The sequence below is a fragment of the Ambystoma mexicanum genome, chromosome 11 (assembly GCF_040938575.1).
Source record: "Ambystoma mexicanum isolate Mex_15411 chromosome 11, UKY_AmexF1_1, whole genome shotgun sequence".
Taxonomy (NCBI): Eukaryota; Metazoa; Chordata; class Amphibia; order Caudata; family Ambystomatidae; genus Ambystoma; species Ambystoma mexicanum.
Genome location: NC_090934.1, coordinates 1,282,050,955 through 1,282,069,043, shown reverse-complemented (window position 1 = coordinate 1,282,069,043; position 18,089 = coordinate 1,282,050,955). Strand labels below are relative to the sequence as shown.

Below are 18,089 nucleotides of genomic sequence, written 5' to 3'. Positions count from 1 at the left end.
ATGTCTCATTGTGTGTCCATTGGATATTGAGTGGTTTTCTCCATATGGTTCCCTCTATCATCATGCAGTGTCCTCAGCCATGAAAACATCTGGAACTAGCTCATCAGGCTGAGGTTTTGCAAGATGTCCTCTCACATCTCAATGGGTGCTGGGCAGGTGTGGATGGCTACTGTCTCCTCAGGAGTCCTTGCACTCTACGCAGGGGTTTCCTTCCTGGAGGTGGGCTTGCTTGTTGTGGTAAGCAAAGTCGTGGTGGTTGTAGTGCCAGTAGAGGCGCTGATGTTGCTGGGGCACTTGCTCCAAAAGGTGCATTTGCAGTCACTGGTCGTTGGCAGGAGGATGTTCCCTCCGGATCACTGGCAGAGTCCTTGATAGGTACAAGATATAGTAAAGGGTTCAGGGACGTTGCAGTACATTCAAAAGATGATCCATGCTTCCACTTACTTCATGTATGATGGTGGGTACTATGTATGTTTACTTTCCTGCACGACTGTGCTCCATAGTCATGTGGTCATGGGATTTGACAATCTGTTAGTGCTGCCTGCATACTTATGGGCCCTTGTGTGTACTTGTAGGTTCTTTGTGACATACTTAAGCAATAGTGTTTAAGTTGTGAAACAACGTATTTCAAGATGAAACTTTAAATGTAAAAAAATAAGATGGCTGCCATGGATCGGGGAGAAGGGACTTTGTGTAGTCCCTTTTTCCTTCCTATGGCGGTCATTCGGACATTGGAGCTACACCAGGAACACTACTGTTCCCGATGCTAGGAAAAACTGAGGAGACAAAGGTAAGTTGGGAGGGTGTTGGGGCGACGAAATGTGTGGAAAAGGGGGGTGGGAGTGAGGGGTGAGAAGCATGGGAAGCATACAGGAAGCAAGCGAGAGGGGGTGGATGGCCTCCCGCTCTGAGGAGGCTCGGAGTGGGGGCTGTACCGTGTGTTAAAGCCCCCACTTCCAGCCTCCGCATTGCCTGGGAGGCCGACACCCCGCTGACCCCTCCTGGGTACTAATAATACTTGTGTGCCACTGATAACTGTCTCAGTGCATTGTGAAATGTTTTCCCCTCTGCCCCTATCAGACATTTGATTTGTGTTGATCCTTTTAAGACATGTCAGCCTTTGTTTCTCCGCACTCTCTGCAGGTATGACTCCCGTATGTTGGTGTTATTGGCAGGTAAATGGTGGCATTATTGACAACAGTGTATGCTTCACAGGCCAATTACTAGTAGACCAGGTGCATTTGTATCTTCTCAAGTGCCTTCCATTGGGGACTCGTAACAGTGGGATGATAGATTGGTCCTCATCATCCATAATCTGGAAACCAGCTCCAACTTCGTCATCCACTTACCATGTCACTCCGGTAATGTCCACAACCAAAGCTGCCTTTAGCTCCTAGGGCATGAAGGGGTTCAGGTAAAGACCCAGCACCCTTTGTTATGCATTGTTTGTAATAGATGGGGCCTGATACCTTGCACATATATTTTCAGCTTTTCCCAATGCTTGTGACAGTCCTTTGTGCTGTGCGGAATTGTCGTGTGACAGGATCAGAATACTTTCCAGCCCCTGTCCTGGCCTGGTCTCTTGCCTTTTCCTTGCAGGACAACCATTGCCAGAAGTGACCCTGCAGCAGAGATGAAGACCTGGAGTGGAGCTGTTGAAGCTGACAAACCAACCACAGAGTGGTAGCTACCAAACACCCCAGCAGCAAGATGCCTGAGCTCCAGCAGAGTTCCTGAAAAAGGAAAGGGACAAGATCACCCAGTGGGGAAACCAGCAGTAGGAAATAGACCAGTTTCACAATGCCTCAGTGGTAGAAACGCTGGAGATCACGGAAGGGGCCAGGCTTACCAGACGTTTTGAAAATTATGAAACAAAATGCCATCCCTCTGGGGAAACCATAGCGGGGTCCAGGTGACTGGGAGGAATATGGGGGCACAGAGAGCATGGGCTACAAAGACCCAGAAAGGCCAGAGCTGTAGGAAAGATGTTCGAGTGAGGTCGGGAGAGCAGTTGGCGGACCAAGAGACCAGCCGGTGGAGAGTGGACGGTGGGGAGGCATGCTGAGGAGTATGTCAGAGAGAGTGCATGTATTGTGTGCTACCAATTGGATAGGGTGGTTTGTAGTGGGTTTCAGGCAGCATATGGTAGGAAAAGAGGGAGAGAGAGGGAGAGTGATAGAGGGCTAGTGTGAAGGTTTGAGTGAAAATTGAATGGGTGTCAGAGACAGAGTTGAAGGATGGTGGTGAGGTAAAGTAGGTAGAAGTTGGGCGGTTGGACCGTAGGGGGTGGTAGGAGGAGAGGGGAGTAGAGAGAGCGATAGGGAAGAGTGTGGGAAGACCAAGACATGGTGGGTGAGAGGTAAGGAACAGGAGAAGGGAGAGACAGCGATAGAGAGAAAAAGAAAGTGCGACAAGGGGTGTACTGTTCAACGAGGGAGAGACAAGAAACTAGTAAGATCAAGTGGGAAAGAGTGGGAGGATAGTGAGTGAGGAGTTGTAAGGAGAGGAAGGAGTGAAATAAGGTGAGGAGAGAGAGCGAGAGAGGTTAGAACATCTGGAATTATCTCTTCAGAAGCTTGAGAACCCTTAGGAAGGCTTGGAGAGAATTAGTTAGAAAAAGCTTCACCTTTAGGCCATCCTTAAGAGTAAAAGCTAGCACCAGACATTAGGGATTTCCTGGTACTAGTTATCATTGGGCATTAGGGACGTCTCAGCTAGGGTTGAGGGAGCCCCTTGAAAGCTGAGGAAGCTATAGGGAGGATCTTAATTGGCTCAACCCCACCTTTACAAATCACGTTTTGCCTGAGTTGTAATAAAACCTTGAAACACATTACTGGAGTCTGTGAATTCTTAAGGCCATCTATGACAGTGGATACAGCCATAACACGATCCCATAGTTCACCCTGCTTGCTGGGAGCAGTTTTCGCATAAAATGGCCTACCAGCCTGGATGATATCTTGGCCAGGACTATCAGCTCCTGCTGGCAGAGCTTTGGCTTCCGTTGGCACCCATCAGTATCTATTGCCACCTGCGAAGTCCAGATCACTTTTCTATAATGGCTGCTGCCCCCCTTTCGCTAGTTTTTCTGAGCATCTGCTTCGTTTTCTGTATCCAGCAACATGATTTCTGCATGCATTGCCATTTCTCTGGTTTTCTATGCATGCATGGTTGCGTTTCTGGTCATTATCGCATCATTTGCTTTTCTGCAGGCAGATTTTACCTTTACCACCTGCATTACGGTCAGGCTGTGTGCCTCATATGACTGCCCGCTTTAATGGTAATATCCACATTTGATTTTACCGTCATGTTTGCCAATGCTCTAAATGAGGGCCTTCGAAAGAGAGTTTTCATATCGGGGAACTTTGCAAGGCGGGAGTGCACCATGAGTTTGTGCAAAAAAGCATATATAATACTGAATATTTCTTTAAGTGGCTGAAATACAAATCAGTTGGAGGCTTGTGCCCTAGTACTCTTGGATGCTAACTTCCCTAATTGTTGTAACCTTTAAATCACAAGAACTCTATCTAGGATGCTTATGTGGCTCTGAATGATGGTCCCGTGTGCATTGTGGACTGGGTAGGCATGTGCAGGTGCTTCACTTACTGCTGTGGTGGATTGGTAGACCGACTCAGGAATGTTTTGTGGGAAAAGTAGTGGTGATATGCCTCAATGAAATTACCTCTTTTGCATTAGAAACAGCAATATGTCAGAATTTCACTGTATATTTATCTTTTTATAAATGTTTTGTGATAAGTAGGCAATGTGTTACGGTTTAAGCATATCACTTTAGATACAATCTATTAACCTAGATGAACAATTATTGAAAAGGTCCAATATTTTACTAGTTCCATTCTAAAAAAAAAAGTAGGCCTTTACATAGTGGCATATGTTGATGTAGGCCAATTACTAGATTTAATTAAATGACAAGTAATGAAGTATTTAACTAAATGCGTGCCAATGCCTAATGTAGAAATAGGCTCATAATTTGTGCGGCAAATGTGACATATCAAAACAGTGGCGATTTCCAGGAAACTGATATTATTTAATCAAATGCTGCTCTTGCTTAAAAAAGAGCAATTTACAAATCTGCAGCATCCTGTCATTTTGACCTCAGCATGCACTGCCAAATCTAATCCAGAATATTGTAATCCCATTATCGCTTTCTGCACTGCAAACATTGTCGGGAGTGAATCCCTGCGATGGCTATTCATGGCTTGATTACAATTCTAACAAGGGATCTTCCTCATAGGGAATGGTGCTTAAAGCAACTGCCATGCTCATTCACATCCAATGTAATGGTGAAGATATTTGCTAAATCCCTTCAACTTCTTACTTCTCTGAGAGCAATCTGCTTTTGACACGGCCAACGTCAGATCAGACAGTCATAACCTTCAATACTCCAAGCCCTGTTTCTTCCTTCTGTGCCTACCTGTATCTAAATTCTCAGGTACCAGTAGTATAGTTAAGTTGTACTAATATAGCCGCTTAAAGGTGTGTTCACTAATGTGTTCACACACTTTCTTAATCTTAATATTTTTGACTAGGCTTTTCACCATCCTTTACATGAGGGTGATGCCATTTTTATGCACAAACACCTGCTTAGAGATTTATTCACTTAACTATGGGATGGGATGAGTGACAAATGAGTTTTCATTTCAGATTCATTATTTCCTCTGACACACGGAGGAGGCACAGAACACTCTAACCTTGTTATTAGAAGGAACTTGGATAACGTGTCCTAATGAGACTACAGCCAGCACAGTGTGCCATAAGAATAGACAGTCTCCCAGGTGGCTGTTTTCAGGGAAAACAAGGTGAGGTGAGAGAAACTTCGACCATGCCAATGCTACACTACCAGAAACAAAAAAAGTTGATCTTTTGTAAAATAGTCAAGATGGTGCATTTGTTCATTCGGGTGTCCACGTCTGGCTGATGTAAATGGCACAGTGACCAGAGTCCAATGGCCATCTTCTGAACCAACCCAGTATCAAGGTTTCAAATGGATTGTGTCCTCCCACGTATTCCTCATCTTGTGATAACTCGTTATCGCCAGCTTTGCTGCTTCGGAATTTTTTGTTTGGCAGAGGGCTCTGTGTTCGAGGCCGTTGCGTCGATTGTCACTTTGACGGGCTCCATACCGTGTCGACGTCACTGATGGCATAAGTAGCTCGAGCTATGCCCGTTGGCTTCAGTTACATTTTTCTGATTGCTTCGCACTCTGAACGGCGCGGTTTGAGATTTTCTATCAGAAAATGTCTTCTTCATCAACCGCTTCCACTCCCAAGACTGGGTTTAAGAAGTGTATCGCCTGCGAGTCGAAGATGTCTATCACCGATCCTCACTGTATCTGTCTTTGGTGTCTGGGTTCGGACCGTCGAACCGGTGACTGTGGCTCCTGTCAGTCAATGACGGAGAAGGCCCTCCATGAGAGGAAAAGTAAGTTAGCGGTCGGGCGGGAGGCGTCGAAAGGCACTTCGAAGGCCTTGTCTAAAAAACATAAGAAATCGTCTGATTGAAAAGAATCGGAACGTCATAAAAAACATTCGAAGAGATCCCGATCTCGTAGTAGGTCGAGACGATCTTCTTCGTCTTCTTCTAAAAAGCTAAAAAGGAGACATAGATCTCCATCGTTATCATCCGATACATCGACCAAATTGGTTCGATGTCCAACTAGATCAGATTCCCCTTCAAAATGGGAGAGTTTTAGAAGAAAAATAATGCAGGTCTTTGAGAACGCGGCCTCGACCCCCTCAAAGAAACCTCAGAAAAGCCAGACCCCGGTCACTCCACAAGACGACACAGGGAAGTCGGGAGCTCCGGCGGTAAAACCCAGTAGTACCCCTAAAACTCGAGTCGACAAATCGTCGAGAGATCCTCGGGGATCGAGTGTTTCTACGATCCCTCATAAAAAGCAGAAGTTGTCGAAGTCGAGTGCAACTTCGTCGACGCCATCGGCGCCGACAGCTTCGACAACAACGCCTATATTATCCTCGACACCCTTATCGAAGGCTTCGTCGAGTGTGTCGAAGGTTCCTTCGACCCCTTCGAAGAAAACACCTATTCTTTCGATGAAAAATCAGGATGAAGAGAGAAGGTTTACACCTTTACTCAAGTCATATTTCTTTAGGTCCATGACTTCAATTTTTGAAGAATCTGGCTCAGAGGATGAAGATGTCACTCCTTTTGGAGTAAAATATGGCACTAGAGAAGTTCCAGAGCAACTTATAAACCCTGAAACTAAAATGAGACCTATGTGAAACTATGCATTTGGCTAGTGGTGTTGACACATCACCTGAATTGGAGTTTGATGCACCTGATCCTGCAGAACATGCAGACTCAGGGTACAGGAAATGGATGAGTAGGGTGATAGAATATATGGGTTGAGGAAGAGCCTCCCTACTTTTGAGCAAGATGATATGACAGACTTTATAGTTTGTGGACCCCGGAAATATCCAGTTCTCCCTTTCCATAGGGCGCTCCAAGGAACAGTTGAAAGAAACTGGGAAAAACCTGATAGCATTGCTGCAGTAGACAGCAATCTTCCAAAGAAGTACAGAGCTTCTACTTCTGATCCAGAATACCTAAATAGACACCCTACTCCAGAAAGTCTGGTTATTCGGCTGCTACTACTTCCAGGCAGACAGCATACACAACCATACCTCCGGATAGGGAGGATAAAAAGGTTGATGCTTGGGCTCGTAAAGTTTTTACTTCAGGTAGCATGGCCTTGAAATCTACCAATATCACCTGTACCCTGGCCAGGTTCACACATACCCTGACGGAATACATTTTGGCAGCGGCTGAACATATTCCGGAAGGCGAGGAAAGGGAAGGCTTCCCGAATATAGTCAACGACGGGAAGGAGGCAATGGGGGAATGTCTCCAGTCTGGACTGGATACTGCTGACAGTATTAGCAGATCCATGGCATCAAGCACAGTGCTACGCAGATTTGCGTGGTTGAGAAAGTCGGGGTTTGCACCAGATGTGCAGACCAGACTTCTCAACGTGCCTTTTGATGGCTCGAGGCTGTTTGGTAGTAAGGCTGATGAGAGCCTAGAAAAACTACAGACCTCAGAAGCGGCACCTAAATACCTTAGTGCCTCCATGCGACAGCATCAGAAACCCTATTCGGGCTCATTTTCCTGGAGGGGTTGCCCTTTTCGATACTACTCTTCTGTTGGTAGAGGAAGAAGACAGGCTTTTCAAAGGGGCAAAAGGAATGTCACTCGTGGTGGACGAAGAAAGACTACAAAGCCATCATCAGGAATGGCATCTATGCCCTCAGCCGCTCCTGCAGCCGCCTCCAAATCACTCTGAGGTCTTAACATACAAAACACCAGTGGGAGGCAGAATCTCTCAGCATCTGAAAGAATGGCGGGGCATTACTTCAGATGCTTGGGCACTGGAAACAGTAGCTCAATGTTACTGCCTTCCCTTCCTAAAAAGACCTCACGATCATCCACCGGGAGCCAGCTCTACCAAAATTCCAGACCCGCTCCTTTTGCAGTAAATTGTAACCCTGCTAGAGAAAGGTGCAATAGATTATGTACCTGTAGCGGAGAGGAACAAAGGTTGGTACTCCCCTTATTTTCTCATCCCAAAGAAGGACGGAGGACTGAGACCCATTTTGGACTTAAGAAAATTGAACAAGTTCCTCAGGAAGGACAAGTTCAAGATGGTAACTCTTTCTCAGATCCTTTAGGCTCTCCAGCTCCAAGACTGGTTGGTATCATTGGACCTTAAGGATGCTTATTTTCATGTGCCAATCCATTCCAAACACAGAAAATACCTGAGGTTCGCAGTTGGCGGTTCTCACTATCAGTTTCGAGTTCTGCCTTTCGGGCTGACCTCCGCTCTGAGGGTTTTCACCAAGCTGATGGCGGTAGTGGCAGCGAGTCTCAGGAGAGGGTGGAATTCATGTCTACCCCTATCTGGTCGACTGGCTGATCAGAGCTTGTTCTCCAGAACAAGCTCGGGAACATCTATCGATCTCCTCCCACTTCCTCCACAACCTGTGCTTCTCCCTCAATTTCAAGAAGTCCCACATGATACCATCCCAACAACTCCAGCTTATCGGAGCAGTCTTGGACACTTCCTCGGGCAAAGCCTCGCCGCCCGAGGTAAGCGCTCTCCACATCCAGCAGATTGTAACAAAATTTCAGAAAGCCCAGCATCTGCCGGCCTTCGATTTTCTGAGGTTGCTCGGACTAATGGCATCTTGCATCTTTCTGGTGCCAGAGGCCAGACTAAGAATGAGATCCCTCCAATGGGCCCTCAGAACTCAGTGGTTCCAATTCTTGGGGAATATGTCAGATCTTCTGCAAGTCCTGAGTGCAGTGGCTCAGGATCTACTGTGGTGGGCTTGCAACGACAACATCCTCAAAGGAGAATCTTTTTGGCAACCATGGCCGGAGATAACAGTAGTGACGGACGCCTCACTCACGGGGTGGGGAGCTCACACCAACAATCTGACAATCAGCGGACATTGGTCTCCATCGGAGTCCAAACTACACATCAACCTATTGGAGCTGAGAGCAATCAGACTAGCGCTGAAGGCCTTCCTGCTCTCCATACAGGGAAAGAATGTCCTGATAATGACGTACAACACAGTGGCCATGTACTACCTCAACAAAAGAGGAGGCGTAGGATCACTACCTCTATGCAGAGAGGCGATGCCGCTCTGGTTCTGGGCAATACGAGAAGGAATCTCTCTATCGGCAGTTCACCTAGTCGGAGAGCAGAACACAGCGACAGATGCTCTGAGCAGGCAGAGCACAGTCTCCCACGAGTGGGAGTTAGCTCAGGTAGTCCTTCTGGAGATCTTCGCCCTTTGCGGAACCCCTCAAGTGGATCTGTTCGCAACCACGGTAAACCGGAAGTGCGATCAGTATTGCTCAAGGGAATTTCTCCCGAGAGGAGCTCTAGGAGACGCATTCGTAGTGGATTGGGATTTACCCTTTCTGTACGCATTTCCTCCAGTCCTGGTGATTCCTCACGTAATCAGGAGGTTAAGAAAGTTCAGGAAAACCATGATCCTTATTGCCCCGGACTGGGCCAGGAGGACGTGGTACCCGGACCTTCAGGACATGTCCATCTGCTCTCCAGTACGTCTTCCACAAAGAGAGGATCTTCTCTCGCAAGAGGAAGGTCGTGTTCTCCATCCAGAGGTGAAGACACTCCACCTTGTCTGAAACATGTCTGGGGATGCTTGTGGTCTCGTGCAAAAGGGATGTGACCTAGCAGTTCGGGCTGGACTACCCCTTTGGGGGTGGGACCAAGCCTGATTTGCATATGGTTTTTCCCCTTTTGTAATGGCTTGGCAGGCGAAGAACGATGGTCTGGAGGGTTGCCCAGAGCAATGCCAGAGGTCAAGATTTATTCTAAACCTTCCAGCCATCAACTCTTTTGTTTTGCTATTGACACTCCACCTTCACGCATAGTTTCTGAGAGGTTGAGGTACAAGGATTGGGATCTCCCGGATGACGTAAGGGAGATTTTGCTTTCGGCCAGGAGGCCAGCAACAAAATCCTTGTACCGATGTCATTGGAACAAGTTCAGTAACTGGTGCGAAGATAGGGATGTGGACCCTTTTCAATGTAGCACACCAATGGTGCTTTCTTTCCTATTACATCTAGCCAATCTGGGGCTCCAGATCGGGACAATCAAAGGATATCTTGCTGCGCTGTCTATTTTTAAGCGCTCCCCGGAAGAGGTTTCTTACTTTAAAATACCATTAATAATACAGTTCCTGAAAGGACTTACAAATGTATATCCAACAATACCATGTCATGTTCCAACTTGGGATTTAAACTTAGTTCTTAAATTCCTAACATGTATACCATTTGAGCCTCTGCACTCCTGTCCATTGAGGCTTTTAACACTAAAAACTGTCCTTCTGGTGGCATTAACATCAGCCCGCAGGGTTAGTGAACTACAGGCTCTCTCATGTAAACCTCCATATACCATATTTTACGAGGACAAGGTAGTTCTGAAGCTTAAACCATCTTTCTTACCGAAAGTAGTTTCCAACTTCCATTTGTCACAGAAAATTGTTTTACCAACATTATGTCCTTCTCCTCATTTGGGAAAATAAGACGAGAGATTACATAGACTGGACCCCAAGAGGGCCCTCATCTTTTACATTTCAAGAATAACAAAATTACGTCAAGATGACCAACTCTTTGTGGTTACACAGGTCGTAAATTGGGGTTAGCGGTGACAAAACAAACTATATCCTGCTGGATCATTCTAGCTATATTGGAATGCTACAGATTGGCAGGAAAAGACCCACCGGGTGGGCTACGTGCTCACTCCACTAGGGAATGGCTACTTCTGCGGCTTTGAAGAGGGGAGTCCCTCCAAAAGATATTTGCTCGGCTGCAACATGGGCATCAATGCATACTTTTATCAAGCATTACTGCGTAGATGCCTCTTCCTCCAATGAGGGGCTATTTGCCAGAGCGGTACTTCACTCCGTCCATAAAAACAAGAACTAGCACTCCCACCTCCAAATTGATCACTGCTATGGGAGTCTATCAAAGGATGAGGAATAAGTGGGAGGACACAATCCATTCGAAGAACAAGTTACTTACCAACTGTAACGTTCTTTCGACTGGATGTTCCTCCCACGTATTCCTCATCGACCCTCCCAGCCTACCCCGCAGTACAGTTTATGTTCTCTTACAATTTCCTCTCACAATGGGCCTATCAGTCACGGCATACGCCTGGATGTTCCACGAGTATTTCCTCGAAAAAACAGAACTGAAGCCAACGGGCACAGCTCGAGCTACTTATACCATCGGTGACGTTGACACGGTACGGAGCCGGTCGAGGGACAATGGACGCCACGGCCTTGAGCACAGTGCCCTCTATCAAAAAAAAAATTCTGAAGCAGCAAAGCTGGCGATAACGAGTTATCACAAGATGAGGAATACGTGGGAGGCACATCCAGTCGAAAGAACGTTACAGTTGATAAGTAACTTGTTCTTCTGTCCCCTTTCAGCTTCTGTCAATTTGTTCAAAGACTCAGGGAGTTTTAGAGCTCTCTAGTACACATAATTCGTGCCCATGTCCTTTGGTTTTCCATTATCTGTTCCCTTCCCAGTCCAGGGCTTGAGTTTACAACTCTCCTACCATAGCAAAATAGTAGGGTTTTCACCCTCTTGCCCTTTGCAAAATACTCCATTAGCATGGCGAGACCACACAGTTTACACCTCCTTGCTCTGGAGCCAGCTGGCTGATTTTCTATTTCTAGAGCAAGACCTCTCCCTCTGGCTTTGCCTATGATTTCCCCACCTGTGTGTGTTTTAGGCTGCATTAAATATAACCCTCTCACCCATTTGTTTTTATGACATGCATAAAAGAAATACAAATATTATAATATACACCAGGGGGCCCAAACCCCCCTGGCGCCTTCGGTGCTGAACCCCCGAGGGGCTGGTGTGGTTCCCCTCAAAGCGTTGCAGTACCTTCACTTAAACAAGTTCATCACACAACTTAATCAGTCAATAACAGTTAAGACACTTCAAACGCCTTTGGAATTGTAGATTTGGACCGAATACCTCCAAAGTTGGGATGCATGTGTGACACCAGACTCACTTGAAACGTTACACAAAATCGTCACTTCATACACAACTTCATCAGTGAATGAACGCCAGTGAATGGACTTCAAACGCCTCAGGAATTGCAGTTTGGACAGTATACAATTAAAGTGGGTGAAATGTGGAACAGGATGACACGAGACCCATGTTTTTAGGATGTAAAATTACCCCACGTGAAAGCATTACAAATAAATTACACGAAACCGTCACTTATGATTTTATATTATAGGGTAGTTATAACCCACCACCCAATGATACTTGAGCCTAATACAGACTTCTTTACTGCGTCTCACAGTCTTAAGCCCCTGTCAGCCTTTTTTTGCAGCAGGGTGACAAAACGCAACTCTTTCCAATTTTCCAACAGTGGAAGTCTCAGCTCTCCCACCTGCACGGGGCGAGGACCCCGATCGGGGCCAGTCATATTGCTTCTTCTCAATAGTTCTGGACTCCTGCCAACATTTGTGGGAAAGCCCTCAGTAGGGTTCTTGCACCTTCCCCCTTATGGTTTGCATGGCTTTGCCCATTCGGCTGTTCTCTCCTTCTAGTACTGTGGCAACCATCTCTGTAACTCCTAACTCCCAAACAACTAGTCTCCTTCTCAATACTTTTATAGTGTGGTCTGAGTTTTACATACCACAACAACGACTAGTCATTGGCCAGTCCCCTGTGTCCTAATTTTGGCTCAGTGAATTGGCTGACGTTCTGTAAACCCACCTCCCGCTCATCTGTTTCCTCTAGTCAAGTAATTTATTCCCTGTGCTTTGGGTCACTAGTTTGCAGAGTGCCGAATGTTTAAGACCATAGCTTGCTTTCTGTGAAGCATGCAGGTTTAACATGGCATCCTAATGTGCCTGCCTGCGGGCACCCTTCAACACAGGATTTAGTATTCCCTTCATTGTAATGTTTTCCTGTTGAGCGAGTACATTCTATTTATTCCTATGGACCATCTGACCACAGTTTTCTTTCAGGCTACATAATCCTCTTCAGACAATGGCCAGCCCTGCACTTTTCAGGATTTTCTAGGTGAGCTGCAGGCTCTGCAAGCTTGCTGTGGCAGTTATTTCGCATCGCAGTTCAGTCTTGTGCCGTTGGTATTAGTTATCACTCTCTGAGGCTATCACTATCTGAGGCTATCACTTCTCCCCTTACTATCTAATAGATTGAGAACGTTCCTTACTGTTACTATAACACATTTGGGATGTGGTCTCAATCATCTTTCATCCCTGATCTGATGGTTGGGGATTTGGTTCTGTGAGTGATGGTGAGATACCAGAAACAAGGCTGGGGCTTTGTCACACTCAGTGTATTCAAAGTACGGGGGCCCGAGGGATTTGACAACTATAGTGTACAGTTGGAGATCTAGGTGCCCAATTGTACAATCAGTATAAACCTCTTCATGGTGCCTATGGGAAAAACACTAAATACACTGTTTCAGTGAAACTACACTTAGTTATGCTATTTTATCAGAAGGAAAATCTGCTGTTTTACCTATGATTGATAAAAGTGAATAGCTAAAACCATTTCTTATGTTATACTTCAACAGACTTTGGCATAGTTTGTATTTGCATTTAGGGATGGCTCGTTGTTCTCCAAGAAACCTGTAATATTCTTGCAAAAATTATTACTGAATGTTCCCCCAATTCAACAGAATAAACAAAACGTTTTTTTTTTGTAATGAAGTATGCTGTTTCTTCCATTCTACAGATCTCTAGATTCCTTACTCAGCAGTGCTGTACAAGGTCTCAGCGCGGTAGACTCTCATCTGGTTGAATTGGAAGGCGACACACTCCACCTGTATGGATCCGGAGCCCTGGAGTCATTGGACAGAACCTGGAATGTTCAGACCGCTGGCTCAGTCACTACAGTCTCCTTTACTTTCATGGATTTCGATGAAATTGCCCACATGCTCCCGAAACTAAAGATGAAATTTCCTAATGCCTCTGTAAGTAAAATGGTTGATTTGGAATAGCTATTTGTCAATGTTTACTTTTTCGCAGCTCTTCCCTTACAGAATCTATTAGCATAATTTAAAGGATTGCTCCTATACATATTAATGCAATCCCCGGTTGCACCTTCGAGAACAGCAACACGTCTATAAATAAGTCTTAATTCGCCCCACTCTTAATTCCACCATGATGTCTGTGGAGGAGACTTTTTATAGTGAATCTGTCCCACTCCCTGATTTGTATTCACAAAACTAGATTGGGGATACATGATGCCTTTCGCAAACATCCAATATTTGACCTCACTACAGAGAGCAAAATCTTCACCTCAGAAGTGTGGTGATACAATAACATGCCATGGAGGTTTGCTTGGTGACCTAGCTAAAAAGTGAGCAAAGGATGATTTTACCCAACTCATAATGAAGTTGGCTGGGCTCACGCAGAATGATATGCAAGATAACATGAAACTGATTTAGGAAAATGTACACTTGATTGCAAACACTGGAGCAATTTCCACCCACTCAGTGGTGTAAAATATGTTATCAAAATGACTGTGCTGCCACATATACTGGCGGCTTTCGGCTGAAATCACTCAGTCTTGCCACATATAGATGGTCTTTTTAAATACTTTTTTTGATAAGGTTGGGGGAAACTGAGCTCCCTTCTCACTATTCCTTATAAGGACATAAATAAGCGAGATTTTGCATTTCCCAAAAAATGTGATACCATGAACCTTTTCCCAGTGGTCCCCAAATGCCTGTACTTGTGAGGGCTCGGGCTCTCAAGTAAGTTGAGATTACACTCGGAGGGAATTATGTGACCCAGTTACCTTAAATACACCTCAAACAATGTTACAGGGACAAACCTATTCTTTGAATGTTAAGGAAGAGTTGGTCTTGTGCTTGATAAATGGGTATCGTGTCCTGTGGGCGACACCCGTTTTTTCCAACGGGTGTTTTACCGCAGGAGTGTTGATGAAAATTCCCATTGAAATGTTTTTGGGGGTGTGGGAAAGGGTAAATAAAGGGTTGGGGGGCAAATCAATTAAATTAAGTGGGTCTTGTGGGGGGGGGACCCACCAAAAATAATGTAAAAAAAATGTTGTTTTTCGACAAAACTCCCACAGCAAAACACCAGTCGGAAAAAAAAGGGGCCTGCGAAATGACATGGAACCGATAAAAGTTGGTTATTAAGCTGGACCGTAACTTAGATTTGTCTAATAGAATATGTTATAACAGTCCACAGCTAAAATGTTTTAATATAAATTGATTCCATCCATTCTTCATTAGGTTTGCCAATGGCATTCAGGTTTTTGGGTCGTGGTCAGTTTCTGGATTCTGGAGCAAACTTGGACTCACAAATGGGGCTGCTTGTTGTGAGTGATAGCCCTTTTAGACCGGGTTAGCTCCTCTTCTGGACCTTTGTTCCTATCATGTAGCATCAGCCTCAGGCTATATTAAGCTCTGATTGTGGCAAATAAATTAGTATGGCTGGTATGAAAACTGGAAGGGGAAACCCCCACATGAGTACTTGAAGGAAAGATCTCATCTCTTTGTCCTTAAAGGAAAAGGTGTTTTATGATTTCAAAAACATTGGCTTATGAACCATTTCAAGTCTGCTTTTAAGTATACTGTCAGTTCTCTCTCCCTATTTTGTAAGCGTAGGGTTTACTTCCTGATTATTCACAAAAGAACACAAGTAGTTTTAGTAATTTGCTTTGCCCTTCTATTTTATGTTCTCTCTTCCTTTTTTCTTTCTCTTTGTCCACAGGAGCGTACCTTACAATGATCCTTGGAAATATTTTGCAATATAAGCAACTCAATCTTTGTATGGAACTCTGTGCTTTGTTTATTTTATTTAAGCCAGCGAGTAGCCTGCTCTTGACTCATGCTCGTATTGCCTTCTGTTTCTCTTACATGACTGTTACGTTGCATCAATTTTCTTATATTCAATAAGCTGTCCTGCACATATGTGTCCATAGAAAATGATTCATTCATATAAACCCAGTGTGCTTTTGAGTCCACTGGATATTTGTCATCCAACTGAAAAAGCACTGAAAATAATTTTAAAAATACCTCTTCTCCCTGGCCTTGCCCAACAAAAGGCAACTGGTTCTTCTACTTGAAGACTTTCCATTACACGTGTCTTCAAGTTCCTTTCACACTCCTTCTGCTTTCTTCTTATTTCTATGACACTCTTCAACAAAATGACATTGAGAGGTCATGTGTGAAGCACTATTAATTTTTTAAGACCCTATTTTTGCATGATCCATCATTGAAATTACTTTAACATTAATTTAATTGAGGACTCCTAGTAGGGATTTTCAGTCAACATTGGCTAGTATGTGATTTAGAATAGAAATGGAAAAATGCCATCCATGGTTGCGAGGATGTACTTTGCAAAGATAACAAACATGATTAGCATGCAATTAATGAAGTTTAAAGCAGCTGCTATTACAACTTATTTAGAAATGATTTCTTGTGTATAAATCTATATTCTATAATCGGGCTAGATCAGATGACTTTATAGTCTGTAAGCAAATGTGATATGAAAGGTATAAAGATTAACAAGAAACTCTTTTTATAGCAAGGATTTTAACATGGGAAATGTGGTTTTTTGAAGCCTGATGTGATGAAAGATTAACATTTGTAAGTGACAAAAGTTAGATAATGGAGGTCATTACAACCTTGGTGCTAAGTGCACCAACTTTAACACCATGGTGTAAACTATGTTTACACCATGGTGGATGTCCTATTTACCGCCCCATTCCAAGGTGAGTGGGGTGGTAAATCCCCATTTCCCATTTTCCCTTCCCCATTCCCATTTTTGCCCCATAGGGCATAATGGGAGTGGGGAAGGCGCTAATTACGCCGCTGTAAATTACGGCGGCGTAATTAGCACCATGGCGGGTTAGCGCCATGGACTTTATAGCCTGCCAAAAGCAGGCGTTAAAGTGGGAATCCGGTGTTAAGGGTTAACGCGGTCTTTAACCCTTAACGCAGGGGTTGTAATGACCTCCAATATCTTTCCTTGAAGGTAAGTTATGTCCTAGATTTTGCCTTGAGACAAATAAGGACACCAAGACCATATTCTCACGGATGGCTGTTCTCCTTAATTTAGTTGGGTCTCTTCCTCCGGAGGGAACCCCAACTGGGCCCTCTGTTTTCCCAGGCTTTTGGCGTTTCATGGCCTCTGGAATGTCTGGCCTAGGCCTTAGAGTTAAGAGGGTATTTCTTCAGTACTTTGCCTCAGTGTTCAAAGCTATAGTATTCCTTGCATAGTTTTGTTTGATCATCTAGTTGCATGTTTTCTGTGGTCCAGTTTCCATTGTTGCCAACATGCAGGTGAAGGGGAGTGGTTTGGAGGGAGAGCTACAGAGGTATCCCAGAGGTTCAGCTGTACGGGGGGAATGAAGGGCTCCTGCTTCTTCTCTCCATGCCTATTTGATCTCAAGATACCTTCCATGGTGCTGATCATTCCTCCTGCTTCCGAAGGGTCTTGACTAAATTCGACCTGGCCAACTGGAGCCTTTCTATACTGGCACCATAGGGAACTGCTCTCTGCCTTCTTATTCTCCCACACAGCACCTGTTGTTCCCGCCTCCTCCTCCTCTGTCTTATCTCCTCCACTTACTGAAAATACCCCTTTATCCTCCTCTTATACTATCACCACTTGATCTACTGTGCCCTCATCACCTGCTGTTGTCACCATTAAACCACCTTCTTGGTCCCTGATGTTACTCCATTGAGTCTCACCACCTCCTACTGTACCCTTGAGCTAAGCACCTCTCCCTGTCTCTCCTCCTGGAGTTACTACATTCTCCTGCATCTTCTCTCCATCAGATATTTGCTCCACCTTCAGCCTCTCTCCTTCTGGTGATGCCACCTCTTCCCCACTCTCTTGATATTACCAACTCCTCCTTCGACCTCTCTCCTTATATTACCTCCCACTCCTTCACCCTACCTCCTACTGATGTGACCACCTCTGTCTTGAGCCTTCTGGCTCTCGTCTCCTTCTACCACTTTCCACTTCTACAACCTTTTCGAAGGTCCTCTATTTCTATGCTCTTTGCTTCTTCCAATGCTCTTTAGTCTCCAGCCACTGTCAAACTAGATCCTCCTGCTCCTCTGACATACACCTGAGGATACTTTCTGCTTACAGGGCGAGCCCAAGCCTATAACCTTCCTGTTCACCATCTTGGAATTTACTCTGCCCTCCCTGCAGCTCCTGCAATGGTCCGCTTGTGAGAAAACTGTATGCACATGTTATATTGCAACATTTTGTCATCGGCAAGAGAGCACTCTTTCGAAAGTCAGTGCTTTGATAACTTTATTTACTGCAAGATCAAGCCCAAAGTCAGAAAACTGTAAACTTGCAATATTTTATCTGCGGGGCTTCCAGGTTCATCATGCGTAGCTATCTAATTACTTCCCGAATGTTGCAGGCTCGCTTGTAACAATGTTAGAACCCTAATTCTCAAACCAGGTGAAATAATCTGACTCCAATTAAAGGGACAGGTGTATTTTGCAGCTTTTCATTTTTGGA

General features: G+C 44.9%; 1 protein-coding gene across 1 annotated transcript in view; it reads left to right on the top strand.

Moving 5' to 3' along the window:
• Positions 1 to 18,089, top strand: part of LRRC49 (leucine rich repeat containing 49) — a 1,414,487-nt gene that overhangs the window by 1,282,251 nt on the left and 114,147 nt on the right. Inside the window, exon 13 of the mRNA XM_069624757.1 lies at positions 13,306 to 13,543. Coding sequence (XP_069480858.1) covers positions 13,306 to 13,543 — 238 coding nt within the window. The remainder of the gene's footprint in view (positions 1 to 13,305; positions 13,544 to 18,089) is intronic.